Below are 24,294 nucleotides of genomic sequence, written 5' to 3' on the forward strand. Positions count from 1 at the left end.
AAAACTTGAAAAAGACAGTCCACATCATTTTTGTGAAGAAAATGAAATATAATTTTAATCACAATCCAGAACAATAATACTAACATGGTTGTAAAGACTTCTTTTTGTATACAAAGTGGACAAAAGAATGCAAGCTAAACACAATAGTTATAAATAGATTTTTACCTGATTCAAAAGCTGGCATTTTCAAGTCACCTTGATTCAATTCTGTGCCATATTTTAGTTTATGATATTTTGCCCTTGAAAGACAAACACAGGTAGGTTGATCAGTAAGTGAAATCTAGTCTTGCATTTTCTTTACACTATTCATACAAAGATAACCATACAACCATAATCCTTGACATGAATCCTTTCCACTGTAGTCCCATACATTAAAATCTCAGGTATGAGGACAGTACATGTTGACATCTAGAGCTACCATCTGCTTACCTGACCTTGGCTAATTAAATCACCCATCAGGGGACTGGCCCTATGGTTAAGTGAAGTGATCAATGTCAGTATCACTGTCCATAGCATCCTTTTGGGCAGTCTGGTAGGACTGGCTGTGGGGGTGGCGTTTCATAATGTTTCTTGTCCTTCCTGTTAAGGTTTGTCCAGAAGGTAGTTCTTTCTTGAGGACTAGTGAGGGGGCAGGGTTAATCAAAGAAATCAAGATGGTGATCATGACCATACAATCAAAGCCTTCCCTTTATATGCATGTGTGACCTCAACAACGAAGATTAACTGTGACAGCCAAATCCATTCCACCCCACCCATCCACCTCAGACACACCAGACCTATGATATGTCAGAAAGTTCCATCTGATTCTCATGCTGTTTAACATCTACATAAAACTGCCAGGGAAAATCACCCAATATTTGGAATAAATTATCAGCAGTATACTGGTGACACCCAGCTTTATTGTCATCCAACTATAAGGAAAGCGATCAATACCCTTGCATACTCTCCAAGCGTGGTAATGGGCTGGGTGGAGGGAGAAGCACATGTTGAAATTAAGTCCGGAAAAGACAAAATGGCCCATTGGTAAACAGGAAACTGGGTTCAGAAGCTGAAGCTTAGCCAGTTTTGGACTTGGCTGCACTTCTCCTGAAGAGTAATGTAGTTTTGCAGTCTGAGAGTTCCTCAACTATCAACTGTCACTGGATTCACAGATAGAGGCTGTAGCAATTCTGCATGAATTTGCCTGGTCAGCTATAACCTTCCTGAGCCAGTCAGATTTGGTGGTAGCCATCCACACTTTAGTTACATGTCATTTTTATTTTGTCAAGAAGCTCTATGTGGGACAGCTGTTTAAAAATGTCTAGAAGTTGCAATTGGTGCAAAATGTGGCAGCTATGCTGTTAATCCAGGGACGCGGTGGCGCTGCGGGTTAAACCACTGAGCTGTCGATCGGAAGGTCGGCGGTTCGAAACCGCGCGGCGGGGTGAGCTCCTGTTGCTCGTCCCAGCTTCTGCACACCAAGCAGTTCGAAAACATGCAAATGTGAGTAGATTAATTGGTACCGCTTCGGCGGGAAGGTAACGGCGTTCCGTGAGTCATACTGGCCACATGACCCGGAAGTGTCCTATGGACAACGCCGGCTCCAAGGCTTTGAAACGGAGATGAGCACCGCCCCCTAGAGTCGGACACGACTGGACTTTACGTCAAGGGAAACCTTTACCTTTTTATGCTGTTAATCAGTGCAAAATAAAAGGAGCATATATCCTAACTGGAAGGTCTGTGTTGGTTGCCAACTGCTTATTGTGCCTAATTTTAAGCATTTGCAGTCATCTTTAAGGTCTTTAAGAGCTGGCTAAACAACCAACTATTTGAAGGCCCACCTTTCTAATTATAAACTGTCTGAAGTTACAATCTGCAAGAGAGAACCTTCTCAAAGTACCACAATATCGAGGTCTGACTTTCTGGTATCTGGAAGATAGTTTCCTCCTCTCTTGTCTCAAGCTATGAAAAACATGCTTTCAAGAGATGCATTTGGCCCCCACTCTTTTGGTGTTTATAAAATATATAAAGATGCATTTTTATCATGAAACTTTTAATTAACTGATTTTAGTATTAATTTTATGCTTTAAACTTTTTATATTCTGTTTTGTTTTAACTGTCATCTGTTTAACGAGAGGAGAGGAGAGGAGAGGAGAGGAGAGGAGAGGAGAGGAGAGGAGAGGAGAGGAGAGGAGGGTTTATGCCAGTGAAGATTGCACTTCTGAACTGCCTCTGGTCGTGGGACAGACTTGGAAATATCAAAGAGTGTTAATTAGCAAGTTTCCTGTTCAATCACCCTTGTGTACACACATGCCAAAAAGCAAACACAACCATACATACAACCCACAAAATTACATTTTATACACTGACCAACATTAAAATAAAACCATTAAAAGAGTTACTGTTTACAAAAATAAATGTTTAAATAATCTTTAAATAATTAAATTGATTTTGTGTTCTAAATTTAAAAGGGTAAATACGGCACTAGCAATGGCTTTCAACAGTGTAAAGTTTAACATAAGGGAATACTCTCCAAATCATAGATTGCTGTATATGAGTTCTTGTTAGAGCTTTCTCTAGATAAATAAAACAAGTTCATAACAATCTGAGGTCTCTCATATTGTCACACTCAAAGCCATGTATGGATTTAAAGAATGACATCAACACCTTTTAATTGTGCCTGAAAAGCAACTGACAAACCAATACATCTTATGGTCCTAGTATCTTGCACCAATTAGCAGCCTAGCTGCCACATTTTCTATCAACTGGAGCTTCAAAACACTTTTCAAGGGGAATTCTAATGGAGCACACTGAAATAGACAATTTGGGATATAATCAAGGCAGGAACAACTGGTTCAGGAACAGCCACAGCTAGCACATTAATAAGTATCAAATTTATTCCTTGTCACAGCCTCCACCCGGTAATTAAGTAATAGCTAATCTACTCTTTCAGGTAGATTAGCCCTATCTAGAACAGGCTGAACCCAAATCTTGGATGAAGAGCACTTCCAACTGAACTGAGTTCCATATTAGTCTTTTTCATTCAGCCCATTATTAAAATTCTAGTTTTCTTCAGTGATCATTGTCAAGTTAATATGAAAGCATTCTACATAAACTTCTCAGTTGAGAAACATGAGATAGATACCTTTCTTGTTTTAATGCATATTCTAACATTTTTATTCTTCTTACTAAATCTTTCTTCAAGTTTTCTTGACCCTTTCTCTCGCCTTGCAAAAATGCTATCCGAGCCTGAAAATACAAAATAGTAACATAATTATCTTTCATTTGAGTCATGTTCATACAGTATGTCATATAACATCTTTTAAATCTATATTCTATGCCTCCTAGAAGAATTTTCAGGAATATTCTCCACAAAAAGAAAAAAAAATCTGTAGGTTATACTGCTTTGTAGTAAATAAAATGTTTTACCAAACTAACTGGCCAGTTTCTAATTTTTATTTTACAGTAAACGAGTAAACTTGTTCAAAAAAGCATACAGAAACAAACATGTATTTCTACACCATAAGTCCAGGAAGTGAAATTATACCAGGAACAGTAAAATCTTCATAAGAAAACTCAAAGTAACTATCTATTCAAGAAGCTAAATAGCACTGAAACATTCATTCATCATTATATTACATCGGTTCTTGTTAATCCTACGACATTTAAAGCATTGGAAAACTGGAATCAGAAAGATCCCACATACAAATAAAGGAACTACAGCTTTGCATAACTGCCACCATGTAATTACGGAGAAAAGAACTTTAAACCAGCACTGTTAGTATACTAATCATCCCTGTGGTGAGATTTCATTATCAATTAAAGTTTTAAGGAATGTGTCAGATGACACAATTTGTTAAATTGCTTTGATTGAGAAGTGCAAAATATAACTGCACTTGCAACAATAGAGCATTTTCACCCCTTCATCTCTAACGCCCCACAGAAAACGACTTGTGCAATCTGGAGGAATTTTCAAATCCATTGCAATGTGATACCAAAGCACTACTGTTACTGGATTAAATCACTAAACACTGTTCAGGGGAGTGTTGCTCATGTGCTCTGTGTAGGTTTGGAAACCAATGTTTGTTTTCCTACTTAAGACATTCAGTTTAAATTCAGCTAGACAACCTAATGAAATTTATGTTGCGTAAGAACTACAGATTTAAAAAAAAACAAAAGCACACATATTTGAGCAGGGAATATTTTCTATCATGTTTTTGATTTTAGCGTTCAGGTCCCCAAATGTCTTATTTTTTTTAGTCACTAGAAACAGTAAAAAAAGGTGACTTCTAATATGCTATTGAACTTTCACTTGTGTAACTGAAATTTTCCTTAATCCTCTTCTTATAGTTCCTATATACATTTTAATGTCTTCCACAGGGACCCCAAGCTTTCTGAAGGAGATATCAAAGTGTTTACAAGAGAATATGGAAAAGAAAAAAAAACATTTTTCCATCAATTTAACTCTGATATCAAATTGGCACTAGTAGATGTAACGATTGCCTAAACCCAAATACTCAGTCTCACAAGCTCGGGCTTAAAGATAACTGATTTATTAAAGGAATAGTATGCAAATACAGAGAAAGCTGAGAATGAGCAAAAGCGCGCCAAATACAAACTTAAAAGCCTTGCTTGTGGGCAGGTCCCGCCCCGTCACCCGTCAGGACGCTCCCCCTCCCAGGTGCTGAATGCCGTTAGACGCGCCTGGGAAAGTAACCTTGAACAGGAGCGCAAACCCAAACATGCATTCCAAGCCCTCAAAACAAGGGAGGGCAACAGAATGGAAAAACCCCGGGTGAAGGGATACGGAACAGAGAATGACATGTGAAACGTTACAATGTTAACCAGACATTAGAATGAGAACATGACATATTGCCCCCCCAAAAGAAATCAGGGAGCCGGTTTGTCAGGATAGGCAGAGTGAAATTGGGCTACGAGACGAGGAGAATGCACGTCTGGAGCAGCAACCCATTCAGGATGAGGGAAATGTTTCCAGCGGACGAGGTATTGTAGAGTAGAGCGCTGGCGTCTGGAATCGAGAATAGATGTCACTTCGAAGTGCTGCTGGTTGTCAATCATGAGGGGAGGTGGAGGAGTGGGTTGCGGATGCCAACGGTCCGATGACAGGCAGGGTTTGAGTAAGCTACAATGGAAAACAGGATGTAAACGTTTAAGGTTGTGAGGTAAATCAAGTTTAAACGTAACAGGGTTGAGCTGAGCAACAATTGGAAAAGGACCGACAAATTTAGGACCAAGTTTTTTAGAGGGTTGTGGGGACTTGATAAACTTAGTTGATAAGTAGACTTTATCCCCGACTGCAAAGGATGGTTCTGGGGAACGCTTTGCATCAGCATGGCGTTTATAGGTGGCTTGGGCATGGTGGAGAGCGAGTAGAATATTAGACCATGAATCTTTGAGAGAGTCTGCCCAGCCAGCGAGGGTGGCTGGGAGTGGTTGAGGATGAGGAAGTTCAGGAATAGGAACAAATTGACGTCCAAAAACTGTTTTAAAGGGAACTTGACCAGTGGTTTGATGAATGGAATTGTTGTAAGCGACCTCAGCAAATGGGAGTAGATCGACCCAGTTGTCTTGCTGGTAGTTGACAAAAGCTCTGAGGTATTGTTCTAATGTAGAATTAACCGCCTCTGTAGATCCGTCCGTTTCCGGATGCCAAGTAGTAGAAAGTGATTGTTTCGTACCCAAAAGTTTCAAAAATGCCCGCCAAAATTGTGACGTAAATTGTGTGCCTCTGTCACTCACCAAACGGGCGGGGATACCGTGGAGGCGGTACACGTGGATGAGGAAGAGGCGTGCCAGCTGTTGTGCGGTGGGGATAGAAGCGCATGGGATAAAGTGGGCTTGTTTGGAGAAAAAGTCTTTGACGACCCAAATGACAGTTTTTCGTTGACTAGGGGGTAGATCAACGATAAAATCCATGGAGATATCTTGCCAAGGGACAGACGGAGTGGCCACGGGTTGAAGGAGACCCTGGGGCTTGCCCGGTTTGCGCTTTATCGCCGCACATACAGGGCACGCAGTGACATATTCCTTTAAGTCTTTGAGTAAAGTGGGCCACCAAAATTGGCGGCGAACGAGGTGCAAAGTTTTCACGTAGCCGAAATGCCCCGCTAGCTTGTCATCGTGGCAGCGCTGAAGTATGGTTTTTCGCATTGCGTCGGGGACATAGAGACGATCGTTGCGCCAGGCAAGATCATCGGTGAAAGTTAACATGTGTCTGTTGGCTTGTAACCAAGTATCAGTTTTAAGGTGGGAGAGCAACTGTTGTTGCAAATCGGAGGGAATTGACAAGGGAGGCGGGCCGCTGGAAGGCTGAGCGGCTGGAGGCGGAGTCGATTGTGCTCGGGTCTGGCTGCGAGTCACCGCTGCCAGACTTAATTGTTTGTCGGTCCAGACGGTGCCTTGGACCGTTGGCCCTGGGCCAGCATCTTGGGGTCTGCGCGAGAGTGCATCAGCCAAAAAGTTTTTCTTGCCTGGTATAAATTTAAGAGTGAAGTCAAAGCGGCTGAAGAACTCAGCCCAGCGCAGCTGTTTGGGACTGAGTTTTCGGCTGGTGCTTAGAGCTTCCAGGTTTTTATGGTCAGTCCAGACCTCAAAAGGGTTGGAAGTACCTTCCAATAGGTGTCGCCACGTTTCTAAAGCCGTTTTTACAGCAAAAGCCTCCTTTTCCCAAACGTGCCATCGTCTCTCTGTTTCAGTGAATTTGCGAGAGAGGTAGGCACAGGGTTTTAAAGCGCCAGATTGGTCAGATTGTAACAAAATTGCGCCTATGGAAAAATCAGAAGCATCGACTTGTACCACGAAGGGTTTAGAGGGGTTTGGATGCTGTAAACTTGGTTCTGTGATAAAAAGTTGTTTGAGCGTTTCGAACGCTTGCTGACAGGCTGGAGTCCATTTAAGGAGCGCGCCTGGGTTCTTCGAACGTCGCGTATCCCCCTGTCCTTTGGTTTTTAACAGTTCAGTAAGGGGGAGGGCGATTTCTGCAAAGTTTTGGGCGAATGCCCGATAGAAATTAGAGAATCCAAGGAAACTTTGTAATTGTCTCCTGGTACGGGGAGGCTCCCATGCCACAATAGCTTCTACTTTTGCAGGGTCCATTTCAATGCCCTGAGCTGAAATTCGGTAACCTAGGTAATCAATTTGCGACTGATGAAACGCACATTTTGACAGTTTTGCGTACAACTCTGCTTTTTTCAATTTAGCCAATACCTGACGCACCAAGTGGATATGTTCTGACATGGTTTCAGTATAAATCAATACATCATCCAAATATACCAGTACCCCCTTAAATAGGTGGTCATGCAAGACCTCATTGATTAACTGCATAAAAACCCCGGGTGCCCCAGATAAACCGAAAGGTAAGACTTTATATTGGAAAGCCCCAAGAGGACAGTTAAATGCTGTTTTCCACTCATCCCCTTTCCTTATGCGAATGCGAAAATAAGCTTCTCTCAAATCCAGTTTTGAGAAGATTTTGCCTCTGGCCAGATGTGATAACATATCTTTGATCAGGGGCAAAGGATATTTATTTAATATTGAGACCGCATTGAGCCCGCGGAAATCGGTACAAAGTCTTAATGACCCATCCTTTTTTGGCCGAAATAGGACAGGAGCTCCTACCGGGGAATTTGCCGGCTCAATGAAACCCCTAGCCAGGTTTTTGTCAATGAACTCCCTTAGCGTGGTAAGCTCTTTGGGAGACATGGGATATATTTTCGGGTGAGGCAATTTTACATTTGGTAAAAACTCAATGGCACAGTCCGTTTTTCGGTGGGGTGGCAAGCGATCCGCTTCTTTTTCCCCAAATACTTCAGCAAAATCCTGATACTGATTGGGTAGTCCTTCAAGAGGTTGAAGCGTTTGCACAGTAGTATACGCTACCCCTCCACCCTCCATGTCCTCCAGTAGGTCCTTTTCGGGTACTTTGTAAAATCCATCTGCAAACGTTACAGTTCTATGGAGCCAGTTGATAAAAGGGTTTTGTTGCACAAACCAAGGCATTCCCAGGATTACCAGAGGACCCCCTACTGGAGCTACCACAAATGGCAGCTTTTCTTGATGGGAGCCCATCTGCAAAGCAACCAGTCCCGTGGAAAGATTGACTGCTTTCCCTCCCGCCATAGTTCCATCCAATTGGGTGAAAATCATGGGTCTTGCCAAAGGGAACGTGGGCAGTTCGAGAGCTGCTACCACGTCAGGGTGCATTAGGGAACGGGAGCAACCCGAGTCTAGCATGGCCCACACTTCCACAGTTTTGGTTTTTGAGCTCAGTTTAACTTTAACAGTCAGTGTGGGGAAGTTTCCACTCACCGAATCATGGTTACGCCCGGTTTCTTCCACCTGCCCTAGGGCGCCCTTCAGGGCAGGTGGTAGGCTTTTCCCGCCGGCTGCTGGAATTGCAACTCTTCCTCCTCTTCTCCGAAGGGTAGGTCGGGGGGGTCCAGTTCTGCGAGGGCCGCCTTCAGTTTTCGCGGTGGAGCAGGAGCAGGCGTCTTTACCGTGGGTTTCGTCTGTCGTTCCTCAGGACGGCGTCTCGGGCACGACGTGGCTCGATGCCCTTCTTTCCCACATCTGAGGCACTGACCCTTGGAGAACCGTTGCTCCCTCTCCTCTTCCCAGGTTTTCGGTTTGGGGCGGCTGGCAAGTCCAGATGTGCGCGCTCCTCTAGCAAGACGTGTTTGTCTAAGCTCTTTGGTATGGGCGTAGGTTCGTAGGGCATTTTCTGCGCTTCCCGCCAACTGAATCCACCCATATAGCGTTTTGGGATCGTCTCTGCCTAGCGCCCATCGAAGGATTTCGGGTTCTAGCCCCTGCTTGAACAATTCGATGATTGTTGGCTCAGACCAGTCTTCCACTTTTCCTGCTAAAGCTTTAAACTCCAACGCATATTTAGCAACTGAGAGGGACCCTTGGTAGAGTTTGCGCAGGTCATTTTTGGCCGTTTCTTGAGCTAGGGGGTCTTCGAAATGCTCCTTGAGTGCCCACAAAAATTCATCAAAGTCCTCTAACTCAGTTGCCTCAGCTTGGCATAGTTGCACATACCAATCTGCTGCCCTTCCTCTCAGCTTGTTGGCAATGAAATTGACCTTGCCGTGTTCAGACCGAAAGTTCCGACCCCAATCTTCTATATAATGCTTGGCATTCGTAATAAAGAAGGAGAGCGTTGCGGGATCCCCATCAAACTTCACTCCAAATGGTGGGAAGGTTCTTGCCGGCTCAGCTGGCTGTGGCGGTGCCGCGAATGACAGCGTACGCCGAGCCCCCACAGGTGGTCGATCCCTAGGAGGTCTTGCCTCTCGCTCTCCCCTTTGATGGGCTGATCGAGTCTTACTTCTCCCCCGGGTCGACAGGGTGCTGTGCCTGGGGTACTGTGACGGCTCTTCCTCCCAATCCTCCGGGGTGGGCTCTGCCTCTCTGGGCTGATCCTCTCTGGGTAGATCCTTGAGGATCGTCACTATTAAATCCATTTTATCTTCCAATGCCCTCATACGGGCCGGAGTGACCGGCTCCTCCGGGGGTTGGTTGGTTATCACCACCTTCGGTGACAAGGGGACTTCGTGCTCCCAGGACAATTGGGGAGACCCCCTCCCCGTGGTTCTTTCCATAACAGATCTCTGTTCACTCCTAAGACTCTCCTGTATGGATGTCAGCAGCTCGTCCAATTGGGTATCTCGCAACTCCCGACGTGCTGCTCTTTGCGCTCTCGAGGTTAGCGCTGGCCGGCTTTTGGCCACCTCCCGCTCTTCTTCGCCTCCCTCACTTACGCGAAGTTGAGGTTCTGTCATCGCTAGCGTTCCCTCTTATCCAAGGATTGGATGGGGCCAGCGGAAAATGGAAAAAAAATCATTCTCAGCTTTATGTAACGATTGCCTAAACCCAAATACTCAGTCTCACAAGCTCGGGCTTAAAGATAACTGATTTATTAAAGGAATAGTATGCAAATACAGAGAAAGCTGAGAATGAGCAAAAGCGCGCCAAATACAAACTTAAAAGCCTTGCTTGTGGGCAGGTCCCGCCCCGTCACCCGTCAGGACGCTCCCCCTCCCAGGTGCTGAATGCCGTTAGACGCGCCTGGGAAAGTAACCTTGAACAGGAGCGCAAACCCAAACATGCATTCCAAGCCCTCAAAACAAGGGAGGGCAACAGAATGGAAAAACCCCGGGTGAAGGGATACGGAACAGAGAATGACATGTGAAACGTTACAATGTTAACCAGACATTAGAATGAGAACATGACATATTTTTTAATTTATTGCATTATATTCTGTCCCATTTCTTAGAGCTCAAGAAGACATACATGGGGTCTCCTCTCCCCTTATGTTATGCCACAACAGCATGGGTTAGGCTAAGAGAGAATGACTAGTCCAAAGTCATGCAGTGAGTTCTATGGTCCAGTAAGGCCTTGAATCTGGGCCTCCCCACTCTAAATCTAGCCGTTATCTATACTTAGCTATGCTATTTAATTACCTGAAAGTAGCTCAAGAGCAGAACAAGAATATCAGCAGAATCCAAAGCTCTCTTCCCTTTAAAGTTTACATTAATATTTGAGAAACAATTGGTGAAAAAAATGTCACTATGAAAATGTACATTGAACTGCATCAGAAAACTACAACAAGGCACAACTTAGTAATATTGAGCTTGCATGCAAAGGCACCTGCCAGCCTTCTTAAGCACACCCACATTAACCAGGCCTCTTGAGCCATGACCTTCTTCCTGCCAGGCTCCTTGTGTAATGTGATTCCCTCTACCCCCTACTGATCCCAGATATACCCCTTATCAGCAACGCCCATTTGCTCTCTTTTGTTGCAGGGAAACAGCTGAAAATAGCTTAATTTTCTCATACAACTGCTCCTTCTCTCTTTTCAGGGAATGTTGAAATTATTCCAGTTTATGTTAGCAACAATAATTAAATCAAGGTTTTCAAATCAGTTTTCTTCAAAGAAAAAGGGAGTATGCTTCAATGTCAAAAATAACCTCATATTTGAAAACTAAGTCTGATAGAGAATTTAATTCATTTGGAAACCAGTTATAGATTATAATTCTGCATATAGACTCCTCCTGCATCCAAAATTGGGTTTTTCTTAAAATAAGTCTTTAAAATGTTAGATACTGCTTGATTCATTAAGTAAGGATGGACCTTTTTAGATTAGATAGAAACTCTTGTTGATTGTTCATTCTGATAGATGATTCTTATTATACTGGCTGCCTTTGTTAAGTATTGAATACTGGCTAGAGTTAGCAATGGTTTTGTAGTGTTAAAGGAGTGTGCCACAAGGCGCGGAATATGGAAAGGTGTTACACAATCTGGCACACCCATTATTTGGCCAAGTACCTCCTACAAAAAGATTGAAGTCAAAAAGGAGCTTCTTAGACTGCGCTGAGGAGATTGCTACTACACCTCAAACAGAACGATTAAAAAGATGGAAATCTCAAGTAAAACAAATGATTAAAAAGATGAAAATCTTAAGTAAAACACCTTCATAATTGGATAGAACCACTTGAGGAGTTGCCTGGAGGTTCGGAGGAGGAGTGGATGGTTTGGAGATGTTTAAACAGACTGCGCAGAACTAAACATTATAAGGAAAAATAGGGGTGTCTCCCTGAGGGCAAGGATATTTGCTGCGAATGAGGCAATATTCAAGCAACTACCCATCTTTTACAGCGCCCCTTGGGACTGACATGCACATAGAGTGTCTTACTGGTTGGAAACACCACTGCCATCAATGTGGCCCAGTATTGGGCTAGAGCTATATAAATTTTATATTTTTATTAAATGTTTTTAACTTTTTAAATTGTAATTAATACTTTCCCCCTATTTCCTGCATTTCTGACACAAAACGAGACTGATATAACATCCCTTTTATATGCAGCACTAATCTTAGGTTACTTCAAAAATTTATTCAGTTTCATATAGCTTGCAAATCTTTTTGTTTTTTTGCTCTTTCTCATTACTATGCTTTTAAATATCTATTAAAAAGTAAAAGGCAGCCTTGTTTTTTTTCCTTTCTTTTAAATTAATATTACTTAATGTCTGTATGCAGAAGGATTGTGCATGTGTATGGAGAGAATGTTGTCCATCTATTGTACAGGCATCCGTTTGATTGGTGCAAGATGCATGTTACAATGTTGAGAAAAGATTTGCGTATGTGTATAAGATTGTACAAGGATATAAGATTATATGTTGTAAGTGTATATGGGAGGTTCTGTGTGCATGAGTGTATGTTTTAAGTTTATCTCTATAATAAGATGTACATAAACAGCTTTGTACTATCATAAGCTATTAAGCTTAGTCTATGAGAAAATAAATTTTATTTGTCCTCCTAAATACTTTCATAATACATTAAGGCTATTATAAAATTTTAATACCCAAGAAAACCCACAGTCATACAAACTAAACCTCCTCTCTTCATACCCACATGGACTTTGCTGAAAAATTAGAAATGTAATTCCACAGTAATTTCTTCAAAGTTAACCAGGTAATTTTTCATAATAGAATACGGAACAGAAATGAGGAAATATATAGGGTGTACCAAAAGTCAAGCCCCATAAGCCAATCACAATCTGTTTTATTCATTTTAATATCTATCTATCTATCTATCTATCTAAGGAATGTCAAAGATCATACACCAAGCAAGTAAGGAAGTATTTATAAGAAAATGGCAACCAATTTGAACATTTAAACTAATTTATATAATAAATTATCTGTGGGGCCTGACTTTTGATTACACCATCTATATGAAGTCATGTTAGTATTCTCCTTAATCACAACTAACTTCAGTGTGAGATTATTATATTTAAAATGAAATTACTTAGTTCTAACATTCAAGCTAATGTGTATTTCCATCAGTTTAACTGAAAAACAGTTTAAAATAAACATGCACACTAAAGATAGCAAGAAGTTGTTCAATGATCTAGAATACTTACTTCTGGAGGCACTTTCCTTTTTCTAACTATGAAACAATCAAAATAAATGGAGCATGAGTCTAATAAACACTAGAGGGTGCTGCAGCACCATCCTGGGTACTTACTGAATATTTTCAAATATTCACAGTAAGGTATTGTGTCAAGTCTCTAAAATATAACAATGAAAGCATACATGAATGTGTAAATGATACTAACATCGTGATGTTTAAGAACTTTAGTTCTTAATGAGTACCCATGAAACATGATATACTGGTAGTATATTGTACATTATTATAATAATTGGTTATTGTATGAAAATCTTAGTTTTTTTCATACCTGCAGTTATTTTATTACTTTCCATTTTTATAATTGTAGCTTTTTTCTGTATTTTACTTTTATTATAGGTTTGTAAAAAAAACCCACCAAACCTCTCTTTGAATTTTTATTGTATTTTGATGAAGTTTTAATAATGCATTTACCCCAAAAGATGAGTATTCAACATACCCAACCCAAAGAAAGACAAACAAACCCTGTGCAATGCCTTGCTTCTTGTCCCCACCCCCACTCATCTAACTTTGCCACCAGATAAACCAATCATGTAGATTGTCCCTTCTGCAATAAATCTATACACTTGATGCACTTATATATATATGTATGCATACATGTAAAATGAGATCAGTTCTGTGTACCAATTAAAGACATCAGGCTAAAAACAGGAGACTGTGAGTTCTAATCCTGACTTAGGTACAAAGCCAACTGGATGACTTTGGGACACTCACTCTCTCTCAGTCATAGGAGGAAGGCAATAGCAAAACACTTCCGAAAAGTGTTGCCAATAAAGTCGCTTGTCTAGACAATCTTGTCTAGACAATCATCAGGACTTGTCTAGACAATCTTCAGGAGTCAAACAAAGGGGGAAAAATCTTATTTAAAAAGTGTGTGTTATGTGTATCTGTATGTATACATACATACTGTATGCTAGAAACCATATCCTCCCCCCCGCCCCACCACGAAAAAAGGGGTAGGCCAGGACAAAGAAATACATGCATATAAATATGGTTTGGTACTCCATTTTTTACCTGTTTTTTTTTTTAACTTTTCCTTTCTTTTGTCTAAATTGTTCACCTACCATTATCCCACTCCCCTTTCCCCCCTGTAATATTTTTGCTGAATTGTATCTGGTTACTGTAATAAAGAGAGCCAATTTGGTGTAGTGGTTAAGGCATTAGGCTAGAAACTGGGAGCCCATGAATTCTAGTCCCACCTTAGGCACAAAGCTAGCTGGGGGACCTTGGGCTGGTCACTTTCTCTTAGCCCTAGGAAGGATGTAATGGCAAACCACTTCTGAAAAACCTTGCCAAGAAAACTGCAGGGATTTGTCCAGGCAGTCTCCAAGAATCAGAAACGATTGAACGGATTAAAAAAAAAACCCTGTAATAAAGGATTTGAGTGATTGATTAATGTAATAATTAATTAAAATTAATTACCTATAAAATATACTCTACATAAAAAATTGATCCTCTATTTGTACACATACCAACTACATACCAACAATTCTCTTGCATACAAACCAGTTTCACACAAAGAAACTGTACATACTTTAATTCTCCCACCTTCCCCATCAACAAAAAAGAAAAAAAAATGTGATGAGGGGAAGAGATAACTGCACTGGGAAGGAAAAAAAAGGGAGAAGAAAATTTAATAAAGATGAGGCAAAGGGAAGAAATTAACAGGATAAGGAAGAGACAGAAGCCCCATTATATAAATAGGCAAATATCCCACCCAAGCAGCAGCTAATCTTTAAAGACATCCACTGTGTTCAAAAGTGAAGTTTGTAGTTTTTGCATCTCCTGACTATTTCTTTACTTTCAACAGTTTCTTCTATTTTTTTCAGTAATATAAGACAACTCCACCCTATTCATAATTAATTATTTAGAGGGAAAATCTTGAACGACCATCATTCCTGTGGTGGTGTACAGATAATAAAATTATGGGATGGAAATTACTGAATAAAAAAAGTCCTGAATTTTTGAACAACTTTCATGAAGATACTGTATATTCAACATAAACAGTGTGGATTTAACAGTACCAACACAGAAGCTTTTTGACAACAACTCTGCCTACACTGGCCATGAGCAGTATAAAAATGGCTAGAAGAAATTAGTTCTATCTTTAACTAGCTGGATTCCTGTAGAAATGGTTTCTGCTAAGGAAAAAGAGAGGCAATTCCACTTCCTTCTGTAGCCTCCTATAAATCCTAAAACTTGACTTGAGAAAATCTCCTGACACTCTAGACCAGCCTTTCTCAACCTTTCGACCCTGGAGGAACCCTTGAAATATTTTTCAGGCCTTGGGAACCCCTGCACATTCAGGCTCAAATATAGGCCAGAAGTTACAAAATTATTATATTAGTTTCATGTGTAAGCCTGTATATATGCATGAGCAGTGTTCTTAAACTAAAAATAAAAATGAAACTTAATTTCTTTAATGTGACGTTGTCCAAATTCGAAATGATTTTTAAATAAATCATGATCTCCCAGGGAACCCCTAGTGACCTCTTGTGGAACCCTAGCATTCCACAGAACCCTGGTTGAGAAACCCTGCTCTAGAACATACTTTTGAGCTATGTAGTAGGTTCATAATGGAAGAAGTCTCACTGCATAAGCTCCTAAAACAAACCTTAGTTATAGAAGACTTTAGATGCCACTGACAAAATCCATTCCACACTTTATACATGAGTAAAATGGCATTATGCCTGCATAAAATCTGACCTGCTATTTAACAGACATCAGGTCTAATGAAAGCTAATGTTAACTGTCATGAGTAAGGATGGCGAGCAGGGGGCTCCCATCCAGACTGTCAAGCGCATGCGTAGCACTGAGGAATTAGGTAGCCATTCAAAGAGACACAGATCGGGACTGCCTTAACCTTTGGGGTTTATACGGCTGGGTTTTCCCACGCATCTTCAGTTTGTTAGGATTCCTGTTGTGTACTAGCAATAAACATTAGAGACCAGTTCCTTGTCTCAGCGTGTTTCCTGGCTGTTAGGACATCAACAGACCCAACATTAGCCTGTTTAACTGAGGGCTTACTGTTTATTGAAGATGTTTGTGGAAGGTGTTACATTAAATTACTATATCCTTAATTCAAGGATTTTATTAGCCCTTCCATCCATTTTTTTAAAACAAAAACAACCATTCTGCATAGTTACTCATAAATAAATCCTGGGTTACTATAGGATTACAGCATTACTTATTTAACAATCACTATCAGCCAGGATCCTCATATTAGATTAACTAACAAAAATATCTATATAATATCAGTTGCCAGCAATACCGTTTTAACTCTGCCCTATTCAGGAGTTCAACTACTTCCCTATAATCAGTAGCTGGGAATGTCTTTAGACATTCTTTAGATCAAGCTCAACTTGTGTTGTTTTATTAGCAACAACAGAGAACTTGCCACTCCCTTCTTCTGAGGTGGTTTTAGATTTCTCAACCTAGTCTACAATCTTAGGATTTCCTGGTTGTCTCCCATCCTGGTGGAAATAAGTTATGTGTAAAATGGAGTGGTTCATCTCTGCAATATTCCCTTTCCCCACCAGCCCAGGTCAACTGACATTTTTGTGAAGATGGTGATAGTGGTGTTGGTTTATGAATATCTGGAACTATGTGGTCTGACATCATCAGCATTAATGACATCATGAACTACTTCTTCTGTATGGTATAATTGTGGAAATATACTGTATGTGCCATTCATGGAGAAATTCTACTTATGTGGTCACTAAGCATCAACAACAACTTGATGGTACATAATCAATCAATCACGTGTACCATTTCTTAAATACTAGAACTGGACTACCTGGGGGAAAACAAAATGTTCTGGAGAAAAAAGCTCCACTTGCCCATTCCCAGTATAAATATCATATATAACTGCGTGACACCAGCACATTCTGATTTCTTAGACCATCTGCGTAAGTGCCCCTAGAAGGAGACTAGACAATAAAAACGTATTGTAACTTCATAAACCAGGGTCTTCATGATAGAACCAAAATCTCCAAGCACCAGTGACTGAGTACACCCAGCCAGGAAAGAGAGGAGGCAGCTTAACACCATGATCTAGAGTATCAAAGCCAATGACACTGTTTAAAGAGAAATGGGTTCATACTCCCTCTGTTTATTCATTGGAGTAAGTCACCTATCACTGTAATTAAAATTATTTTTTAACCATGGTTAGTTAAAAGCCATGGTTAAAAGGCTATCTACTATAGCCAAAAATAATCAATACTGCCCACATATAACAGATGCAAAATATAGGCAATCATAATATACTTTACACAGTGTTTTCATATAGCTTCTAAGCAGTAACCCTTCCTTTATAGGAAGCTGATGAAATTAAACACCAAGCCTTGATGTCCTGTTCTGGTAAATCAATGGCGGGTTATATTAAACAATATGAAATTAGTTTTCAATTACTGTCAAATGAAGTTAATTCACCAGCAACAAAAATGCTTTGTGTACAGGGGACAGCTCAGAGAATATTTAATAAAGGTTGTTATTGGAGATGGAATAGTAAACCCATATGATTTGGCCTTGTCCTATTATTCTTGCATTTTGAAGCTCAGGATCAATCACGAAACATTTTGAATGCACGCACACATGCACACACATACATAAATATATTCTTGGCTATATTTCCAGTATTTTGAATCTATCAGGAATTATGGATTTTGGGGGCATGGGAGGTGATTAAAAGAATTATTAAACAACACTGGAAAGAGAAATCTACAACTGATTTACAGCAACGGGTTGTTGTAGATCTACATTTGAACTACAAAGTATCCAAGGATTTTCTTTCCTTTTTTGGGGAAGAGGGGTATGTTTATGCGCTTTGAAGTTGATCCTTGAATGCTGTTGTATGCATCTGTACAATTTAATTAGTTTGCATAATTAACAAAAATTGAATGTATATAAAAAACTATGTATCAAAAATGGTGACTGGAATTTCCATTCTTTTTTCAGCCAACACTTTCATGCCCTTAGCTCAAAAATGATAAAAAATGAACCAGCCCTTTTCACACCAGAGGAGTTCAACAACTTCAATACTCCATGCCCAAAACATCACCATGAGTTTTTCCAGGTATCAGCTAACCAAGTGGAATATATGGTGGATCTAATTTTATGCAATGCAAGTCTCCATCTTCTTAATTAATCAGCTTGAGAAGAGTTCCTCCTTCCAAATAGAGAGATTGGGTGCTCCTTTCTGTTGTGTGGCTATGTATCCTTCTTAGTTTTGAATGAGATGGATTGATAGACTTTTCTCCTTCAGCTAAGTAATTATGAAATTCTTACTCCAAAACATCTGAAGGCACCAGATTGCTTACCTTTACAATACACCATGTAGTAATGGATACTGGAAAGCATTGGCTTGAAACTCTCTAATTCTATCCCTCATGATATACCACAGATGATACGTAAGTTATAATCTTTCTATTATTTGATGACTTAATCTACAGGTAGTCCTCAAGTTAAAATGGCGACTGGGACCTAAAGTTCCATCACTAAGCGATGTGGTCATAAAATGTGATGTTAAATGACTGCATCACTTGGCGACAGCAATTCCAGCACTCCCAGTTGCCATTGTTAACCAAATCCCACTGGTCGTTAGCCAAGGACCCACCCCGATCCAAAACATTCCCAGCTTGGTCTCTCCCAGCCCCAAGCCTCAGTTCTTCCAAGGTAAGGGACTGCCACCCCTTCAATTCCCTCCAACCACTTATTCCCCACCCATCCACCTCTGCCCTTTTGGCCACCCTGCACCCTGCCTTGCAGAGGGGCAAGCAGCTCCAGAACCGTGCAGCTCTGGGGATGCTGGCTGCGCTGCTGCTCAGGGGCTTCTTGGTGTACTGTGGCTCAGGGACTGCAAGAAGCCCATGAGCTGCAGCACAGCACAAAGCCGCAGCTGCCCCAGCCCAACACAGCCCCGTCATGCAAAGCTATAGCTGAAGCTGCCCCAGCCCAGCCACGCAGCATGAAGCCTCAGCCATTCCAGCCCAGCCGCACAGAGCAAATCCCCAGCCAGCCCAGACCATCCCAGCCGTGCAGCGCCAAGCCCCAGCTGCCCTCGCCACCCTGCACTCTGCAGCCCCAGCTAACCTTTGCCATCTTCTTGGTCCTGGCGTGCCCAGCCTGGCCCTTCATAAGGCAGCTGCTGGCTACATGAAGCCTTCTTCCCAAGGTCTTGCAAGGAAACCGTCACACCCTCAAGAAGAATGCCTCACGCAACCAGCAGCTGCCTCGCAAAGCGTGCCAGGCGCACCTGATCTGCAACAGGAGCAAGAAGACAGCGAAGGTCAGCTGGGGTGGCAGGGGGTGCAGGGGGCCAAAAGGGCAAGATGGGGGGAGATAGGCAGAGGGGGGAGTTGAAGCGGTTTTAAGTGTGGGTGGGCTGCCAAGCGCACAAATTTTGATCATGTGACTGCAGGGGCGCTGCAAAAGCCATAACTTTGGGGACCAGGCATAAGTACTATTTGTTCAGTGCCTTCATAACTTTGAACGGTCGCTGAATGAATGGTCAGAATTTGAGGATGACCTATTTAAATTTGAATTAGATCTACTGCAATTACAGTGATATCACTTTTGATATCTAACTGATCTTAAAGAAGTTAGCTAAAATTTTAAAGCAGTAAGGCACCAACCTAGCAGTTCAAAAACATGCAAATGTGAGTAGATTAATAGGTACCGCTTCAGCGGGCAGGTAACGGCGTTCTGTTTAGTCATGCCGGCCACATGACCATGGAAGTGTCTACGGACAAACGCCGGCTCTTTGGCTTTGAAACGGAGATGAGCACCGCCCCCTAGAGACGGACACGATTGGACTTAATGTCAAGGGAAACCTTTAAGGCACCCTCACATGGCTCTAACATAATTTATATTACCACAGGCATGCTGTACCATAAGAGTTTTTATTCCATCCTAAGATAAATTCTGCCAAGCAAGCAAAATGTTTATGAATGCTGACAATTCCTTAAAAATTTGTGCTTATTATAATAATGACATAATGCTGAAATGACTTGTAGGTAATTGTGCTATTACTACTCTGGTAAACCACAAGTAATATAACAGCAGTCTTCACACAGGCATATGCACGCAAAATGAATCTGGAGGAGGAAAAATTGGAAGTTAGGTTTCCTGAAGAAGTGAAAACTATTCAACCAAGCCAAAGATAATTATATTTGGTTAAATAAATTATTATTATATAGCAAAGTAAGACCTGATGGTTTGATTGCAAAAAATCTCTGTATCTAAATCAAATTTGGAGGCTATAACAAATTAAAGCAAGCAAGATGACAAAAGCTAAAACTTGCTGTTCTAAGAAATTTGGACTAGAAGCAGGCTTGGATATGCATACAGTATAGTATGAGTGGTAAGAAGGGGCTTAATCCTAACCCTCTAATTATGTTTGCTTGTGAAAGTAGGTCTTGGTTAAGGTGCCCTCCAGTAGTAATGTATTCTGCTAGATCAAAAAGGTTTTGCCAGGAGCCCCAATAGACTGGCAAAATAATCTGTGATTATGTGATTTTTATATGATTATATGAATATGCGATTAGCATTACAGCAAGCTATGGAATTGATGGCTTCAGAGATTGCTTGAATGACTGATATTTGGGATCTTCAGCTATACCAGTTTGAAGCTGCCATAATTTTTCTCCAATTGCAAATAGTCACCAACAAATGGGGGGGGGGGGGAGAGACCACTGCCCTCATGTTATGTCAGTTGAAATAATTCACCATATCCCTGAAACTCACACAGAATTGCTCAGCCCTCTTGCATGCAAACTAACATTAAATGGCAATTATTATTTATATAATGAAATATACAAAGGCTTGGTCTAGTACTCCCTTTATAACAATCTTCCTAATTCATATGAATCACCAACTCACTAGAACTATTTTATTCTATTTCTAGTTTTCAAATGTTTAGGTCCCATAGCTCGTAGAGGGGGGGAAAAGCTATTATTTACTTAACATTTTAAACAGTAAAAAAAAGTCTCCTACTTCTCTTTGATCTAAAACATACATGATCACTGAAGCCCACAAAAAATGGGATTCTTCTATTAAGTAACAAATCTGAGGATCCTCCTGATCTCATAGCTCCTGCTTGAACAGCACACGGAGACTGTGAACAAGAGGGCCTTCCCACAATTATATTTGGTCTATCAATTTTGGCCATTCATGGATCAGTAGGCAGTGACCTTGATGACTCATGCTCTTGACACCTTGTGGCTGGATTTCTGAACGTCACGCTACATGGGGCTGCCCTTAAAGACCATGCAGAAGCTTCAGCTGGTATAGCATGTTGTGGTCCAGGCAGTTATAACTGTACCTAGACTTGCCCATGTAATACTACAGTACTACTATGGCTGCTAGTATATTTCCAGGTGTGGTTCAGGTCCTAGTTGTCACATATAAAGCCCTACATGGCTCAGGGTCTTGATACCTTTGCTCTGGACTGAATTGGCCTATCAAGTATGAGCTGGGCTGAGTCTGCCTGCCTAGTGAGAATGGAAAAAGAAAGCCTGTTAGGCTCCCTTCTCTGAGGGAATACCATCTACAGTACCCTGTAGTGAAGCCTTTTCAGTGATGGTCCCTCTTCTGTGGAATAGCTTTCCTCTGGATATCTTAACCACCCTTTCCTTGTCAGGCTTCTGAAGAAAGCATTCTGGGATAATGAGGATTGACCTAGCCCACTTGGATGCTGAAGTTACAGGATATTTGTTTAAATTATTATAATTTTGTTTTAATGTTTTTGTTGCTTGATGTAAGCTCAAAGCAATTTGGAACTGAGCTGCATACAAGCCATAGTAAATAAATAATACTGTCAAAAGAATTGTTCAGATTTACTGAACACATGAAGACCTCTGTAAGTGCTGTTGTATGGACTATCTGATTATACTTTTTAGCAGCATTTCTTTCATTTTGCAAAATTCAGTATTTGCCCTCATAAGAATTCTGTAAGATCAATCACTATTATTTGTCCCCTTTCCCCTTAAAATGTGAAAGCAAAAGCAAAAAACTGCATAACCTTAAACAGGTCAGGACACAAACCTTCCAAGAGTTGTATCTTCTATATGCAACATTTTATTTTCTTCAGAACTAACCACATACATCATACCTCTTTGCTTTTAACTCATTATGTATTAGCACTATTTCTTACAATCACTACTATCGACCATGATACATATCTAAATTCAGAATGTGTTTATGTTATTACTGAACAAGTCTAAAATGTTAAATATGTTTATTGTGAAATATACATTTAGATTTAATAACATCTTTATATTTATGCACTTGACTGAAATGCCTAGTCATCTCACTAGAATGCAATAAAACCTGGTTGGTGTACACATCAGACATTCCCAATTTTGGTTCACTGATAAGCATGCCTGTGTTTGCTACAATCATAATACATATAAGCTGTCTGTATTTTATAAATATAGATCACAGGAATAATGTAACTGGTGTAGAGAATTAAAGAGACAAATAATCAATGGACATCATCAATCCCAGCATGCCTTCTCCTCCATCTCTTTTTGGGCTGTTTTGAGTTAGGAATGGGGGGACACGCCTGTTTCTGAAAAGGAGGAGTGTTCCCTGCCAGAGCCTGTGCGTGATTTACATTCACAAGATAGAACTGTAAACACGCGTGGGGACTGACAGCAGTTGGTTCGTTGCGTTTATATGACTCTTGGGTTTTTCTTAGGCCGCGAAAGTCCCTGTGGTGTCCAGCCGGCTTCGGCATCCCTGCAGCTATGGGAAAGACAGTGCCGGCCGCTGCGCGAGAATAACTGTCAAGGCGCAGTCCCGTGCCGGCAGAAACAGTGTGTCAAACCCAGGATGGGCCGGGCGAGTAGATGGTAGCCCTTCTCCTCTCCCAACTCGCTTGACAGGCCCGAGCCAGGCGGGCGCCATGCTAGAAACCAAAATGGCTGCCCCGGGGAAAGCAGCCCAACCCGAAGAGCACCGAGGGGGACGTGCCGAGTGACGCCTGCCGCGCCGCGCCACGCCTCGCCGGACCCGCCACACGCAGGTACCTTCTCCTACGCCCCTACCTTTCCCCGCACTGGCCGAGTCCCTGCCGTCGCTTCCGCCGCCAGCTCTAGACAGGCCGGGCCGGGCTCGGCCACTCTCTCATTGTGTCCCTCTCGCCCGCCCAAAACCCGGCTTCATCCTACCTGAAGCTCGGCCCTTTCCACCTCCCAGTGAGCGCGCTCCATCTCGAAACGGGCCCACTCGTGCTGTATGTAGTGCAGGATCCCCGGTATAGTGTAGTGCTGAGGCCGGGACAGCTCTGATCCGCTCCCGGGCCCCGCCGTTTCCTGAGCCGCCGCCGGACCTTGAGACTGCTGCTGGGACGGGAGACTCCCGCCACTGTTAGGCCCCGCGCAGCCCTGGTTGAGCATCTGGGAATTAACGTTGCCTCCGAGGGGCGGCAGTGGCTGCTGTTGAGGTCGCGGGGTGGCCCCCGCCATGATCCCCCCGCCGGCGCCGGGATGTTCGTCCATTGTCTGTGAGGAATCCTCCCCTCTTCCTCTTCCCGCCTAGTGTGTCCGGCCGAGTCCTCAGCGGTGCTCTCGGGGGGGAGTGTCCGGTCCAGGGAGGACGTCCCAGAGCCGTAGAGGAATACCCGGGTGTCAGAGCCCAGCTGCACCCGAGCCGCCGCTATCGCCGTTGCCGCCGGCCGCCATTACAGTCTCAGCTCCATCATCCGCCGGCCAGATTCACTCACTCACCCACCCAAGGGGAGGGGGTACGCCGAGCATGCTGGGAAACAGCAACGGCCTTGCTCTGCCCCCCCCGCTGCCTTGTTCTACGCATGCGCTCGCATGTGAAAAGTCCTGGGGTTGGAGAGGGAAGGGGTTCCTGTGCTTTTGGTGGCTTCTGCTTATATTCTTCTACATTTCATTCTTTCACTCACAGTTTCTCTCGGATACCACGATGTACAGCAGCAAAATCAAGAATAGTTGTTTATTCGTTAAGTCGTTTCCGACTCTTCGTGACTTCATGGACCAGCCCACGCCAGAGCTTCCTGTCGGTCAACACCCCTCAGCTCCCCCAGGGACGAGTCCGTCACCTCTAGAATATCACCCATCCACCTTGCCCTTGGTCGGCCCCTCTTCCTTTTGCCTTCCACTCTCCCTAGCATCAGCATCTTCTCCTGGGTGTCCTGTCTTCTCATTATGTGGCCAAAGTATTTCAGTTTTGCCTTTAATATCATTCCTCAAGTGAGCAGTCTGGCTCTATTTTCTGGAGGATGGACCGGTTTGATCTTCTTGCAGTCCAAGGCACTCTCAGAATTTTCCTCCAACACCACAGTTCCAAAGCATCGATCTTCC

General features: G+C 42.2%; 2 protein-coding genes across 5 annotated transcripts in view; one reads left to right on the forward strand and one right to left on the reverse strand.

Moving 5' to 3' along the window:
• STRN3 (striatin 3) overlaps nt 1–23,701 on the reverse strand; it is a 55,284-nt gene extending 31,583 nt beyond the window's left edge. For all 4 annotated transcript variants that reach the window (XM_063290014.1, XM_063290012.1, XM_063290013.1 and 1 more), the window contains exons 1-3: nt 23,134–23,701; nt 3,125–3,228; nt 166–239 (exon numbers count right to left, since the gene is read on the reverse strand). In XM_063290014.1, the coding sequence (XP_063146084.1) occupies nt 166–239; nt 3,125–3,228; nt 23,134–23,463 (508 nt within the window). In that variant the 5' untranslated portion in view covers nt 23,464–23,701. The remainder of the gene's footprint in view (nt 1–165; nt 240–3,124; nt 3,229–23,133) is intronic.
• AP4S1 (adaptor related protein complex 4 subunit sigma 1) overlaps nt 22,850–24,294 on the forward strand; it is a 50,485-nt gene continuing 49,040 nt past the window's right edge. The window contains exon 1 of the mRNA XM_063290015.1: nt 22,850–22,988. The gene's annotated coding sequence lies outside the window, so the exon portion shown is untranslated. The remainder of the gene's footprint in view (nt 22,989–24,294) is intronic.

This window comes from Candoia aspera, chromosome 1 (assembly GCF_035149785.1).
Source record: "Candoia aspera isolate rCanAsp1 chromosome 1, rCanAsp1.hap2, whole genome shotgun sequence".
Classification (NCBI taxonomy): domain Eukaryota; kingdom Metazoa; phylum Chordata; class Lepidosauria; order Squamata; family Boidae; genus Candoia; species Candoia aspera.